The 14,975-nt window shown below is 42.8% G+C and overlaps 1 protein-coding gene across 2 annotated transcripts in view; it reads left to right on the forward strand.

The window, feature by feature from the left end:
• Positions 1-14,975, forward strand: part of IGSF5 (immunoglobulin superfamily member 5) — a 334,850-nt gene that overhangs the window by 52,384 nt on the left and 267,491 nt on the right. For both annotated transcript variants that reach the window (XM_069202586.1, XM_069202585.1), the window contains exon 2: positions 923-1,010. In XM_069202586.1, the coding sequence (XP_069058687.1) occupies positions 953-1,010 (58 nt within the window). In that variant the 5' untranslated portion in view covers positions 923-952. The remainder of the gene's footprint in view (positions 1-922; positions 1,011-14,975) is intronic.

Here is a 14,975-nt window from a genome sequence, read left to right on the forward strand (position 1 = left end):
CGGACGGTAAGCCTTCCATCCTTCTGAAGTCGATAACTTGAATAGAAATGAGTGGTAGTACCCCCACATGTTCTTTGCAGCACTTAGAAACAGCAGAAGTGGGGCACAAAGTGTTGTATAAACACAAATCACTATTTGTACACACAAACATTTTATTCCCACATGATTAATGCTCTTTCTGTGGATCAGTTGTTTTTCACCTGGACATGTCAGCTGCATGGGCGTCCACAGAATTTTTTTTAGTGGGGGCACCCACCGTGACCCGTCCGCCATGGTCCGTGGCATCCCGGACTGTTTTTGGCCGGGGACACGGCCATACTAGAGCAGGCAGCGTAACACTACGGTGGCCGCAGTGTTACGCTGCACTGTGAGCGTGCACACCAGGCTGTACCTAAATCCAAAAGGGAGGGGGGCAAGCACTCCCTCTCACCCCTCCTCCCTGCAGAACACCCATGGTCAACAGATGAATTTAGCCAATATGTCTCCGTATATAAGGAATTTCCCTGGGAAGTCAGTGTGATGAATCATCACTGATGATCCCAAATCAATCAGCAATTCCTCATTTATCAGGGTATTCTCGGGGTACCCCTTGTAATATTCAGTAATGCCCTCCATGGTATTTGTAACCTTTGGTGGGAGGAACACTAGGCCTGATACCAGGGCGTGTAGTATGAGGTCCATGGTACGCAATGATGTGAAAGAAGAAGCGTTATATAGAAATGAAGTTATACATATTATAATTATGTGCTTGCAGAAATCTGGACACTTTTAAGTAAGCATCTGAAGCAGAAATGAGCCAGGCTCCTAACTTTCAACTGAGACTTCCACCTGCGTTTCCAGTGGTACTTACCAAACAACACTGTATGCCTCATGGAAACATTGTCAATGTCACAGAAGGTCTCTTTCCTTTCTTCCTCTAAAGCTCCCGAGAAACATCCTTGGATTGGATTTCATGGACAGCGTTAGAAGATTTGCTGCATTCATTTCTATCTTCGTTTCGGTGCTCTCAGGTACAGTATGATATCTTTCTTATTATGTCTTCATGTAAAAGGTTTTCCTTTCTATTTTGATGATAACACGTACTTGAGGTTAGTTTTCTTTTCTCATTTATTGAGGCCCAGTAAGTAGTGGCGGCTGGTGAATTTTCCAAGCAGTGCGGCGTAAAGATTTAGGGACGAGGTTGACTTGGAGAGTGAATGAAGTGTGTGTGCCAAACTGATATAAAGATGGGGTCGGGGTGGTTCTGCCTGAAAGCATTTTGGAAAATAGGAGGGGCAAAGCCCACATTTTGAAGCTTTTTGATAAAGAATTTGGTGATAAAGCAAGAAGGTTTAGCAACGAGTCCTGAAGGAGTAGGCTTGAAATGCTTAAAGGCCTGAAAGAGTTGTGGTTCCAGGTTAAAACCTGAAAGTGTGGCCTATATTTTGCAGTGTTAAATATTTTCAACAGTTGCACCCTGTCTGTGCTTTGCAGCAGGTGCTTTACCTCTCTTTGCCGTTTTATTATAAATCAAACATGTGACTAGACTGCACACCAGCATGTGCATTAATCACCAGAGGCGTTTCACTGCTAGTACTAGGTGGAACTAACATGCCGCTTACACTGGGTTCTCTGTAGCAGATGCCTTAATCCCATTAAATGTTTTAAAATGCCTTCTGTGTATGACCAAATAGGTAACCCAGAATAGAATTACTATCACGTTTGGCCTTGTTATGAATTAGACCAGCACTCTGCCAGTGAAGCCCACTTCACCAGCCGCGGCTCCTTTATATTGGCGGAGGAGCGTCGCTCCATTGGCTCAGAGCCAGCAGCTGAAAATTAAATCAATATTTTATTATTATTTTATTTTTCAGCTGCTGTCTGAGCCAGTGTGTGCAGGGAGGAGCAGGCTAGGCCATGGAAGGGGGGGAGGAAGAGTGGACTGCACTTAAGTGCGCATGTCAGTTTGGCCGGTCGTCTTAAGCCGGCCAAACAGACATGCACACTTAGATTTCTCCAACCCAGCTGTATTGACAGCTGGGTTGGAGAAACAGCACAGACTCCTTGTGCCTAAGTGAGCAGTAAAAGAGCCTGCTCAGGTCAATCTCCGCACTGCTCTCATGCTTGGTAACAGCATGAGAGCAGCACAGGGATTGCACAGGGAGTCTATGAAGCTGTCCCATGGACTGCTTAGACAAGGAATAAGATGAGTATGAAGTGGCCGGCAGCACCAGGTAAGCGTTTTATATATTTATTATTAAAGCTCCCTGGGACGCTCCTGCACACTCCCCCTGCGTGCCCCCCGAGCACTCCCCCTGCACCTCTCCACCCACTCCACTACTTTTAAATTGTGCCAGCCACCGCTGCACTTCATCCCACCGTTGGCTGATCCCACAAACTACTCTGTCAGCCCATCTTAACAAAGGTACTGATCACTGCACTATTCTAAAAATACACATCTAGGCACATGAAGAGATTCAGCTCAGGATGTATACAATAGTAGAAACCTAACTTGGTTTAACATAGGTGTTCAGTAAATATTTTGTTTTTAATGTGTATTATCTTTTACAGGGCATTTCCTGTACCATTTACATGCTGAATGTCTTGGTGGTTCAGCTCGTGCTTTGATTTGAAAAAGCATGCTAGACCTCTGTCTCAGCTCTCCTTTTCATTTTCTTGCTTTGTCCCTATCTAATAGATAGATAGCTCCTATGTTGGAGCTGTTGCGTTTCCCATGTGCATCCAACATAAAAATAAACAAAAGATGTAAATGGGACCCACAGATGAGATATTTTTAGTTGCTAAACCTAGAGACTATTTCAGTAGCTGCCGCAATGGAGAAGGTTCAAAAACTTTTCTCAGAGCGCTGCAGCCATGAAAGTAGATTGAAATATTTGTAAAGAAGTATGTAAATAAAATGACATCCAAAAGACTAGTCTCATCATTTTGTTAAGCGCTTACTAGTTTTATGCTGTTTATAATGAAACAACACAAGAGCAGCGCATTGATTGGTTGGAGCAGGGCCACCCAGCGCACCATAGGAGAGAGAGGGACAGTGCTGTGCTCGATCCGGTTCCCCTCATGAGTGCAGATTAGGAAGGACTGAAGTGCGCATGTCAGACTGGACACAGTAAGAGACTTCTCCAATCCGACATGCGCACTTGATTTAAAATCACGTCACCCTGAGGCCAGCAGCTGCCAATCTATGAAATTTGCCCGACCTGCCTTTGCCAAACACAACCCTTGCAGTGCAGTGGTCGGGACAGAGGGAAATCAGCATATAAAATATAATGGTAACTTTCATATTGTGTATGTGGGGACTCACTATGGTTTCCTGCAGGGTGGCAACACTCCACTGCCTCAATGGAAGTATCTTTCAGTGGTCATGAGATGACGCTGTTAAGAAAAGGGGAAATGACATAACAGTTTATGAGTTTCAGATGTATATTAACATGTGAATAGGTATGGAGCGTCATTTGAAAGGCTTGCATTTTGTGGGAAAAGCAGAACCTTACCTACAGAACTTTACATTTTGAGTACCTGAGACGTACTCACATAGGGTGAATGGTTGAGATGATCAAGGTTCAGAATAAGCTGTTCTGGTTCAGGATGGTCAGTACTGATTTGCAGTAGGTGGGCCTCTAGGGCTGATAGGGTACTCCATTTCAAGAGAGTAACCTGCTTGCTAAAGTTAAGGTCAGCCTGCCTGATTGTGAGTCGAGTGGAATGCAAATTTAATGCTGATGTTGCAAAACTTTATCTGACTGCCTGACAGAGTAGGGGCTGTCGGAGGTAAGCCATCTGACCATCTGCCTTATCTAGAGTGGATGGCCGGATGACTTTTTACAGTCCCTCAACTCCAGGTATACCCTAGTGGTGAGGGACAGTGAAAAAAAAAGAAAAAAAGGAAATAGCCTTAAGGGGAAGTTTTTGTGCAGGAAGTTAATCCTGGCCACCCTTGCACTATGGCGCAAAGTTCCCTGTGTTGTCTCTAGGCAGCACAAAGTGTGCCAGCATACACAGAGAGAAGAATTGCCCCATTTCTTGGAAGATACGGCCCAGTTCTGCTCTCATCAGGTGATGCCACGCAAAGCAGGAACATTGCTTGCTGTGCTGTATCTCACCCACTTGTTAATAACTCTGTCCTTACATTTGCCCCATTCCGGGAGTACTTCTATGGGTGCAGGTTTACTACTTGGTGAACCGGTCACTATATATATATATATATATATTAAAGTTACTAATCGAAAAATTTGAACAGGGTAAAACAGAGAATAGTAGCTCCTGACTGACTCAGGGCTACCAGACCCAACTACCAAGCAAAGAATACATTCATCTGGGGTGTCACACCCCAGGGACCCCACCGAACTCACAGCCCTGGATGTCGTAAACAGAAGGTGTGAGCTTTAATGAATAGGGCAGGAACACTGCTTCATCGTGTGATCAGTTCACTTGCCAACTCGTTCAGGGCAGGTTGATAACGATCTTAAAGATGGGCCGCACCCTATAGAAATGAGTCTTTATCTGGAAGTGACAAGGTTCACTGCACGCTAAGCAGAGAAACCAAAGAATGACGTCACAGAAACGTGTCACGCACACACCACTTTGATTACGGAGCGGGCTGGTGAGGTGTTGGCGTCTGCTCGCACAGTCCCAAATCCTAGCTCGTGCACACGACTCCTCCCTGATGCCATGTGTGATCTTGGCTAAGTCATTACTGTGCTTCAGTTACATCAATAACATTTCAGTTAGGTAAAGCTCAGTAAGTTATTGTGCTGATGTCAATCATCACATTAATCACCTTATGCCCCCTTCCTAATCATTGCCAGTGTGCAACCAAGTGATCTTTAGTGAGAGATTTTCAGTGAAAGCCCGTCCTGCAGACTAGTTTACAGGGAGTGCAGAATTATTAGGCAAGTTGTATTTTTGAGGATTAATTTTATTATTGAACAACAACCATGTTCTCAATGAACCCAAAAAACTCATTAATATCAAAGCTGAATATTTTTGGAAGTAGTTTTTAGTTTGTTTTTAGTTTTAGCTATGTTAGGGGGATATCTGTGTGTGCAGGTGACTATCACTGTGCATAATTATTAGGCAACTTAACAACAAAAAATATATACCCATTTCAATTATTTATTATTACCAGTGAAACCAATATAACATCTCAACATTCACAAATATACATTTCTGACATTCAAAAACAAAACAAAAACAAATCAGTGACCAATATAGCCACCTTTCTTTGCAAGGACACTCAAAAGCCTGCCATCCATGGATTCTGTCAGTGTTTTGATCTGTTCACCATCAACATTGCGTGCAGCAGCAACCACAGACTCCCAGACACTGTTCAGAGAGGTGTACTGTTTTCCCTCCTTGTAAATCTCACATTTGATGATGGACCACAGGTTCTCAATGGGGTTCAGATCAGGTGAACAAGGAGGCCATGTCATTAGATATCCTTCTTTTATACCCTTTCTTGCCAGCCACGCTGTGGAGTACTTGGACGCGTGTGATGGAGCATTGTCCTGCATGAAAATCATGTTTTTCTTGAAGGATGCAGACTTCTTCCTGTACCACTGCTTGAAGAAGGTGTCTTCCAGGAACTGGCAGTAGGACTGGGAGTTGAGCTTGACTCCATCCTCAACCCGAAAAGGCCCCACAAGCTCATCTTTGATGATACCAGCCCAAACCAGTACTCCACCTCCACCTTGCTGGCGTCTGAGTCGGACTGGAGCTCTCTGCCCTTTACCAATCCAGCCACGGGCCCATCCATCTGGCCCATCAAGACTCACTCTCATTTCATCAGTCCATAAAACCTTAGAAAAATCAGTCTTGAGATATTTCTTGGCCCAGTCTTGACGTTTCAGCTTGTGTGTCTTGTTCAGTGGTGGTCGTCTTTCAGCCTTTCTTACCTTGGCCATGTCTCTGAGTATTGCACACCTTGTGCTTTTGGGCACTCCAGTGATGTTGCAGCTCTGAAATATGGCCAAACTGGTGGCAAGTGGCATCGTGGCAGCTGCACGCTTGACTTTTCTCAGTTCATGGGCAGTTATTTTGCGCCTTGGTTTTTCCACACGCTTCTTGCGACCCTGTTGACTATTTTGAATGAAACGCTTGATTGTTCGATGATCACGCTTCAGAAGCTTTGCAATTTTAAGAGTGCTGCATCCCTCTGCAAGATATCTCACTATTTTTTACTTTTCTGAGCCTGTCAAGTCCTTCTTTTGACCCATTTTGCCAAAGGAAAGGAAGTTGCCTAATAATTATGCCCACCTGATATAGGGTGTTGATGTCATTAGACCACACCCCTTCTCATTACAGAGATGCACATCACCTAATATGCTTAATTGGTAGTAGGCTTTCGAGCCTATACAGCTTGGAGTAAGACAACATGCATAAAGAGGATGATGTGGTCAAAATACTAATTTGCCTAATAATTCTGCACTCCCTGTACTAGTTCAGCAACTTGTTTTTGGAAGAGATGATCTTATAACCAGGTGTTTCCTTTTTGCCGTCAGAACTTGACAACTCTTCTTCTCTTATTCTGACCAATAAGAATCCGGCACCTGAGTTTGTGGTGCAAAACACTATTCGCTTTCCTGAGGTAGAAGGCGCTTTTGCAGAACTTCAAGAGCTAGGGACCTCTATTGGCATGTGCCACTGACAACCAGGCTCCTTTGTCCTACCATTAAGCTTGGAAGACAGAAGTCAATAAACGACTGTGTGACACTGTGCTAGATGCTTATTTCAGTTATTTCATTGTTTTATATAGTGCTGGCTTGTGACACGAAAGGACTTCACAGAGCTAGCAAGTCGACTGTTGCTAATGCCATCTTAAAAAGTCTTCTTACAATGTGTTGGAAGATGTTAATTAACAAAGGAGAAGCCCCCCTGGAATCCATGTCTATGCTCCAAATAGATCAATAGCCTCCGCCTTCTATGAAATATTTGTCAATGTCCTTGTTTCGAGCATCAATGAATAGTAGACAAGGCCACAGGTAAATCAGTATAAAGATATCAAATGTTACCTGTGCCTCGGAGTCACTGGTGCAGATCACAAACATTCAAAATGAGAAGGTGAAGTCTTTAAAGTCTGTTTCACGTATCACGAATCATCATAAAAATTGACCCTTGTGTGTGATAAGGATGTTGCCTTTCTTCTCCTACTAATGGCCAAATCAAGGATTGGGTGTAGATACATAGGTTGCACTGGTCCTGGAGCAATTCCACACCAATAGGTGTAGATTAAATGGATTGCACTGGTGGCTTTGTAAAGTTGCACTGCCATTTGCAGATTACATAGATCAATGATTTTTTTTGCACCACTTTTGTACCAATATAAATTGCTCTTAAATCCATAAATGACATTTGCACTAACTGACCAGTGCAAAAACATCACCTTACACTGGTTGATATCTGATGGACTGCATAGGGGTAAAATCGGGTCAAAACATAGTTGTGAATAGAAGTTTACACCATGACATTGGCGGGTAAACGGTAAAAGGTGATGGTGGCACATAACGAGGTTCACTGATATGTGGAAGATAAAGGAAGAATTTATACAGCACAAAAACTGATAGATGAAATGCCTGCATTACCCTGTTCCATTGGTTATTTCGATAGGAATTTACCTGGCCCATCAATTCATAGCTAGTCTGAACTACTCCTGGGAGAGACAAACCACATGCAATCAGTCTTTGGGCCTGATTACAACTTTGGAGGAGGTGTTAATCCGTCCCAAATGTGACGGATATACCACCAGCCATAGGATATAATGGACTCGTAATACGGCTGGTGGTATATCCGTCACATTTGGGACGGATTAACACCTCCTCCAAAGTTGTAATCAGGCCCTTAATTCCCTACAAAAATTGTGTTCTGCTAAAATACTCCCATTTGACTAGAAATGTAAGCAACCCTGGACCGTTTTCAAGCTTGTTGGGCATCTTTAATGAGTTGCAGCCTGAATCCTTTGGCACACCAACCTCGGTATGCACATTTCGGGGCACTTTTTTGCTACTGTGTAATTTCATGACTTGTTGCTGCATCACCAGATCTGTTTTTACAGCTTGTAAAGCTGGTTTTGTCTTCAGCATTGGGTTCTTTCTGAAGCCTGAACCTGGGGGATCACGGTGACCCAACTGTCCGGCCTAACCTGAGGGATATCTCTGCTGTCCGAGGTCTGAGACTGAGATTGTTGGATTTGTATACATTTTAATTCCCCCATCCTTTTAGTTTATATATTTTCGGACATATTCTATGGCGATAATTTACTCTGAAGTGGCAGGATGGCAAATAAAAGAAACTGTGAGTCAGGACAAAGATGCAGGTTCCTTTTTGAAACACGATAGGAGGCAGTGCCAAAGTGCATGCATGGTTTATTTGCACTAATAGCCATTTTTAATGGAATGCAAAAATGTGGCAAGTTTATTTTACCCATTTCTTTTACGAAGCTACTAGGGCTGGTGAGACCATCAAGTACTGAAATATGTAATTAGTGTACTTTCAGAACAACTCGTAAAATCAACAAATATACTTCCTAAAAATGCCTCTTGATTCTATTTGATATCTTTTTTAATTTCATCTGTGCAATTTTAGTTGTGTGTTTATGTCCTGCGTGTTTTGAAGTTTAAAGTTTTAAAGTGATCCCTGTAAGTGATTTTCATATATTTGGCGAACTAAGGGTTGACCAAAGTGGTGTTGGATTGTCCTTTAGTAGGATGAGTTGTTAAATGCAATCAAAGTGGTAAAGGTAGAGCTGAGCTGTGTTACAGATGGAAAGGAGAATGCCAATGTGATAGCATCGTTTTATCAGAGTGGGGTTAAGTTTAAACAAAAATGAGGGTATATGACAGCATGAAATCAAAATGCTTATCCAACGTAGGAAGCAGGGGCCCCTGGTAAATGTTGAGACTGGGTTCCATCAACCTTGACAAATCCTCTTTTGAATCATACAAATTACCTGTTATTACAGGCAAAAAATAAATAGGAGTCCGCTATGAGTGTAAACACCCAATCGATAGCAGCAGTGTTGGGAGATTCTAAGAACTTACACTATGTGCTGATCTGAGAACACATGGTTCAAACTCGTTATGAGTGAGAGAGCTCTCTTATTCTTCACAAGGTTGAAAAGGCTTAAGTAAGACTGTGTGCACTGTTGCACAAATAGTAGTTTTTGTAACACATAATGCATCTCACTTTTGCTGTTACCTTAATTTAGTGTACTGACCCATTCATTAATGCACACTACAAAGTAAATTGTCACTTGAAATATGAACGATCTCTATTTTTATTACGAGACTTACCCATTATCTGTTATTGCACTTGGTGCACCAGTGCATACTCTTCCTGGGAGTCCTTGTTTTCATTATACATGCTGCTGTTCTGATGACCTCCTCCAGTTTGCAAATATAACAAGCATTTACAATGCAACGGGTCTCGCGTTTGCTCATGTTAGAGCTGATCGCGTTGTAAAATCCTAACCCGATTTTTCACCTATCGGGCAAAAGTGCATTTATGTACATAATCCGAAAAAGTGAAATTAACTGTGTAAAGCGCTCGGCTTCTGCCAAGCGAGATCACGCTCCTAAATTAGAGAAAAAGAAGTCCACAAGCCCGATGGAAAACAGCGAGCCTCGCATGTTTTCTGTACGTGGTCGCTGCGCTGGAGGAGGGCTAGCCACCGGAAAAGGCATGACGTATGGGTGCCTTCGACTAATGAAAGCAAGCAGATTTTATTAGGCAAGCCCACGAACCAATAAAAAACACTGACGTGAGGTTCCGAGCCCTTTTCTAAATACAAAAGCGTCTCGCTGCGATATGCATGCGCGAGCGCATGCAATGCAAGCTCGACCCTAAAAAGTGGAGGGCTAGAATTACAAGGAACTGGTGCACTACAGCACCGAAATCGGCAGCGCGGCGCTGTGTCACTTCTGAAACCCAGCGATGCAACATATTTACATAAATACTGCGCGCTCCTGTGTTTCCCCTAGCGCTGGTGCTAAGTTTAGCTGCCAACGCAGGCATCCTTGTACCAAAGTGCAAGGGTGTCTGCGTTGAAGGGAATGCTTGTTTATGTGCACGACGGTGTCCCTTCCTGCACATAAACAATCTATAATGGCGATTTGGCACTTCTAGCAGATCATCATTACTGAATGACACCTAAAGGACACCTTCCTGCACATAAACAATCATTCATGGCATTTTGCTCTTTCTTTGTGTGCTGCAGAATGCGGCACGTATCGGAAAAGCAAAAACGAGGAGAAATAAAAGTATTTGTCCTTGTTGCGCCATGCTAACGCCAGCCCTGGGGTGGGGTTAGTTTTTGGCGCTGCCACAGATTTACAAATTCTTGTAAATCTGGGGCAGCATCAAAAGTAATGGGTGTTGCGGGGGAACTTCCACAGCAACACCCATTGCAGGCCCCTCGGATGCAGAAAACTGTGTCGGAAGGGCCCATATTTACAAGGCGGCGTTAAACCACAAAAAGTGGCTTAGTGCCACCTTTTAAATATGACGCAGTGCAGAGCGCCACCGGAGCGCTACAAAAAGTGATGCTATGGTGGTGCTATGGGCTTGTAAATATGACCCAGAGTCTCTTCTGATTACACGACTTGTAAACTACTCTCCAGCCACCTGAGATGGCATAGTTATGTAGATCACCTACAAAGTTGCCTTAAAAAGCAAATTTGACAGGGGGCACAGACAGTAAGCGGTGCCAAGTGGATCCCTAGTGATATGCAACCTTGCATAGGGTGTCTTTAGTACAGTTGTCCCTTCCTTGAGTGAAATTAAGAGCCAAAAGTTACAGAAATAAAATGGTATTGCATCAGCCGCAAATTGCACCAAGTAAACAGGTCCGACCATCTGCAGCGGTGTTTTGGGAGTACGTCTTCTCCCAAAGCACACTTTGAAAGCAGCATTGGCAAGGCTAATAGGTTGGGCATTTTGCTAAGGGAAGTGTTTGGCAGTAGTTAGGTGATTATGCATGTGTAGCCAACTAAAGGCCTAGAAAGACAATGTAGCAATGAAGCAATATCTTGGGGTACAACAATAAGGAAAGATGGGAATAGGGCCTCTTTGCTGAGCAGACTGCTTTAGTAGAGTGAAACTATACCCTCAGAGAAGTACTTAGAGCATTACGTTTGTATTGTAAGTGGTGAACCTAAAAGGAATATACAGCAAACTATTGCGTAATAAATACATTTGATAAAGGATGATCACTTTCATTACATCTTTAAGAAAGCCTATATGCATGCACATTTTTACTTTGTGAGCAAAAAAGCCATAATTGCGATCACCAGGATGGCAAACCGAAGCAAAATGAATGTATAGGGGTGATTAGTGATTAGCACTGTACCTTTAAGGCAGGCTCAAGTATCAATACAGCAACTACTTCCTAAACAAAAAGCCATAAATCAGCCATTAAAATGTTGTTGTGTCAGCAAAATAATTACATCACTAATAGACCAAGGTCTCCAGGTACAGGTTGCTTCTACAGTCAAACAAAAGAACCCAAGGGAGGCAATGTAAACATCATCAAAATGTCATGGCCTCGATGGACAGCCTTTCCAGACTATGACAAGCCATGAAAAATAGATGATAGACAAAGACTGCAGTGGACAGACCCAAACCCCACTTTGTCTCTGTACTTTTTTTTAATAATTGAAAACACAATGTCTCCCAGACAGCATAAGTTGACTCCAGCCAGATGAAAAATGGGGCTGCACGCAGCATTTGTACTTCAGGGTCTTATGGAGTACCACAACAATGTGATATCTCTCTCCTTCCCAGTGGCTCATTCATGCCTCCTGCCCCAGCATCCAGGGCCTGGAGTTCATCAGACAGGGTGGAACAGATGCCTTCACTGTAGAGGATGGAGGGTTTGACTGCTTTCTTAGCCAGCCAAAGCCTAAACAGACAGGGCAGTTGGCGTATTTCTCTGCATGTAGGGGTGAGTTTGTGGGACGGGTGTTAATAACCTTATTGCCCATAACAGCTATTAATTTTCTGTATCCATATTAGCCATCCTCGCCTTTAACGCGGTCCATAACTGGAAGTTAGGTGATTAACTAGGGTTAGCGTTAGAAGCGGAGAGTCACTTAATCCATTCTTAATAATTGTGCTAGTTTCTGTGTGTGTATGTGTGTGTGTGCGTGTGTGCGTCTGTGTGTGTGCCTGTGTGTGTGCAGCGTAGCGTGTACATTGATATCATCCGACTACCATTGCTTATAAGAGCAGGGGATTATTTTGTGCTTAAACAGTAGTTTAGATTTCAAATCCTTTGGAAGTGACACTTGTCATTGCTGGATTTCATCTCCTCAATCCCCTCCGTGTTATTTCCGCCCAGGAGCAGACCGGGCTCCTCCACTAATTCTAAATTTAGCAGAGTAGCACATCCAGGTGATCGCACATCCCAGATGGACGGCAATAAATATACCACACTTACCTAAATGCTGGAGTAAAAGAGAATTATGCTGGCAGCTCCCTGACATCATCTCCTTGAGCGGGTTGGTTTCTCTGTCATTTAGTCAATCTAATGCACTAATGATCTGAGGATGATAAAGAGAGCCTTATTGGCAGAGAAATCAAGGGAGGTCTTTCCGGCCTCTACAATCATTACGCTCATGAGTCATTAAGGAAGGTGAGTCTTGGCTGAGTGGACTAAATGTGTGCTGAACTTTGTAAATCTGACTTTCTGTACCTACCGGAGCTATGGCGAGTGCGGGCTCACACCTCAGCATGATCACAGGACTTCTGCTTGACTTGGCAACATGGACGCCAATCCACCAAAATGCCAAGGGTAGCGGAAATTAAATTATGTGACATTTCATCTTTATTTCCACTCACACACACTTACACAAAAACACATTGCCTCATACACACTCTCTTTTACATAAGCACACTCTCACCCTTAAGCATACACATAACTTACTTTTACTACTGGTCACATTCCAGCTAATTGGACTCTATTTTTGTTACAGTAATAGTGAATACTATATTATTCACTACTAGTGTCATTAAAAAAACTGATTGAAAACAAGGAAGTGGAGCCCCAACTAATGTCCATAAGGACCAGATGCCCCTGTGTTCCTGGCACTGATTTTGCCACCTCTGAGGCCAGGGGTTGCAAGCAGCAATGTGGGGGGGTTGCAGCTGTGACCCCTGGTGACCCGTAAATTACGTCCATGCTTGGCAGATGACTTAGATATGAGATATATTAAATATTAAAGCATCAGTAGCACCAGTTATGTGTATGCATATTATATGTATGTATGTAGGCGCAATTCTTTCGTGCAAACCTGGCTAGAAAGCAACAGAGCGCTAAATTTGGCAGCGAGATCTAGTTTTTCAAAGAAGATGAATGTCGAGTGGGAATAGCTTTCAAGGCAGCAGAACATTACTGAGAAAACCAAGTTGCAGTAATTAGAACTAAGCGCAATTACTTAATATGTTAGCTGACTCATAAGAGAAAGTAATAGCACATTTAATGTAGGGTTTTCCCTTACCCACACTACATGCTAAACTGCTAAGTCCAGTTGCTTCATCCAGGTGCGGCGAACTATATCTCCTATGATCCTCTTTGATTAACTGTCTAAATGATAATGCCTTTGGCCACATTCTCTGGACATATCATGGTGGAATATAGGTGTTCCCATGCATCAAGGTGGCTGGCTGCGTTGCGTGAATTGGCCCTTAGTATTTAAATACCTACAATCATTGTACTGTTACAAACTTTTTTCAAAACCAAAAAACCTGGGTATAAGTCATCAGCTGTCACATGCCCACACTGTTAGTCTTGCTCACAAGCATTCATAACATCCTCAATGGCTCTACATACTCAGTGCTTAATTTGTAACAACTTAAGCACCAGGGCCCTCGTCAGGAGGCCACAGCCGCTTGCATCACCTATTGCCCCTGCCATCCCTGCCAACACAACTACTTACCATCACACTCCTACAAGCGTGACAATTCAAGGTATTCTGGGCTTTCAAATAGCTTGGGAGGCAGGTATTCATCATTTTAATATGCATTTTATTAATAAACAACTGCTGTTGTGCTCATCTCTAAACTAGAAAATTAGCACCACCAGTGACAGACTGTTATAAGTGCTGGTGATGCCAATTAAGTGCTGGTGCCAAGCACTAGAGAGCACCAGCTCAAATTAAGCACTGTACACACTTACGACCCAGTAGGCGCATAAACATTTTCTTTATACTTACACCCATTAGCACCAAAGAGGTTGTACAAAATTAGGTAGATAATTAGGATGATACCTTCGTCTAAGCAAAGTATAAAACAAACTAACACACTCATTGGATGATGTCACCAGTGATGTCATCAATTATGTCATTTGAGATGTCATCAATGATATCGTAAATGATGTCATAGAACATGCCATGAGTGATGTTATATGTGAGGTCATAATCAGTGCAATGGAGGGGTGCAAGTTATAGTTAGCTCTGTTAACTATAACTGGTGAATTTCTGTGCTTCTTTTAATTGAAATATAGGCACTGACATTTTCACCTAACTATTACATCACCTTAATCTTTGTTTTTTACAGTATATATACATATATGTACATATATGCAAAACAAAGTTGTCCTCTGGACAAAAGCACACCCTCAACAGGTTGCAGTTTATGTTGGAAAGCAGCTAAGCCAGTGACATTCAAATAATTATTTACACATTTTCCATGTCTCACGCATTTCAGACATCTCGTCCTTGGTCACAGGCCAAATGCTTGGGTTGAGCAAATGATTGAAGGCACCTGATTACTTGATTAAATGCTCTGGTGAGTTACACAATTAATCCTGGTAGTGGTAGTCCTGCACATATATATTACATCTTTAGTAGACAATCATTTCTGCCTTGGTAGGTTGCTGCAGCCACACACACATTAAAGCACATTTAAAAACCATAGTAGGCAAATTCAAAGCACAGTTACCAAGTTTTGCTGAAATTATTTCATCCTGTTGCATATATATATCC

Source organism: Pleurodeles waltl, chromosome 8 (genome assembly GCF_031143425.1).
Source record: "Pleurodeles waltl isolate 20211129_DDA chromosome 8, aPleWal1.hap1.20221129, whole genome shotgun sequence".
Taxonomy (NCBI): domain Eukaryota; kingdom Metazoa; phylum Chordata; class Amphibia; order Caudata; family Salamandridae; genus Pleurodeles; species Pleurodeles waltl.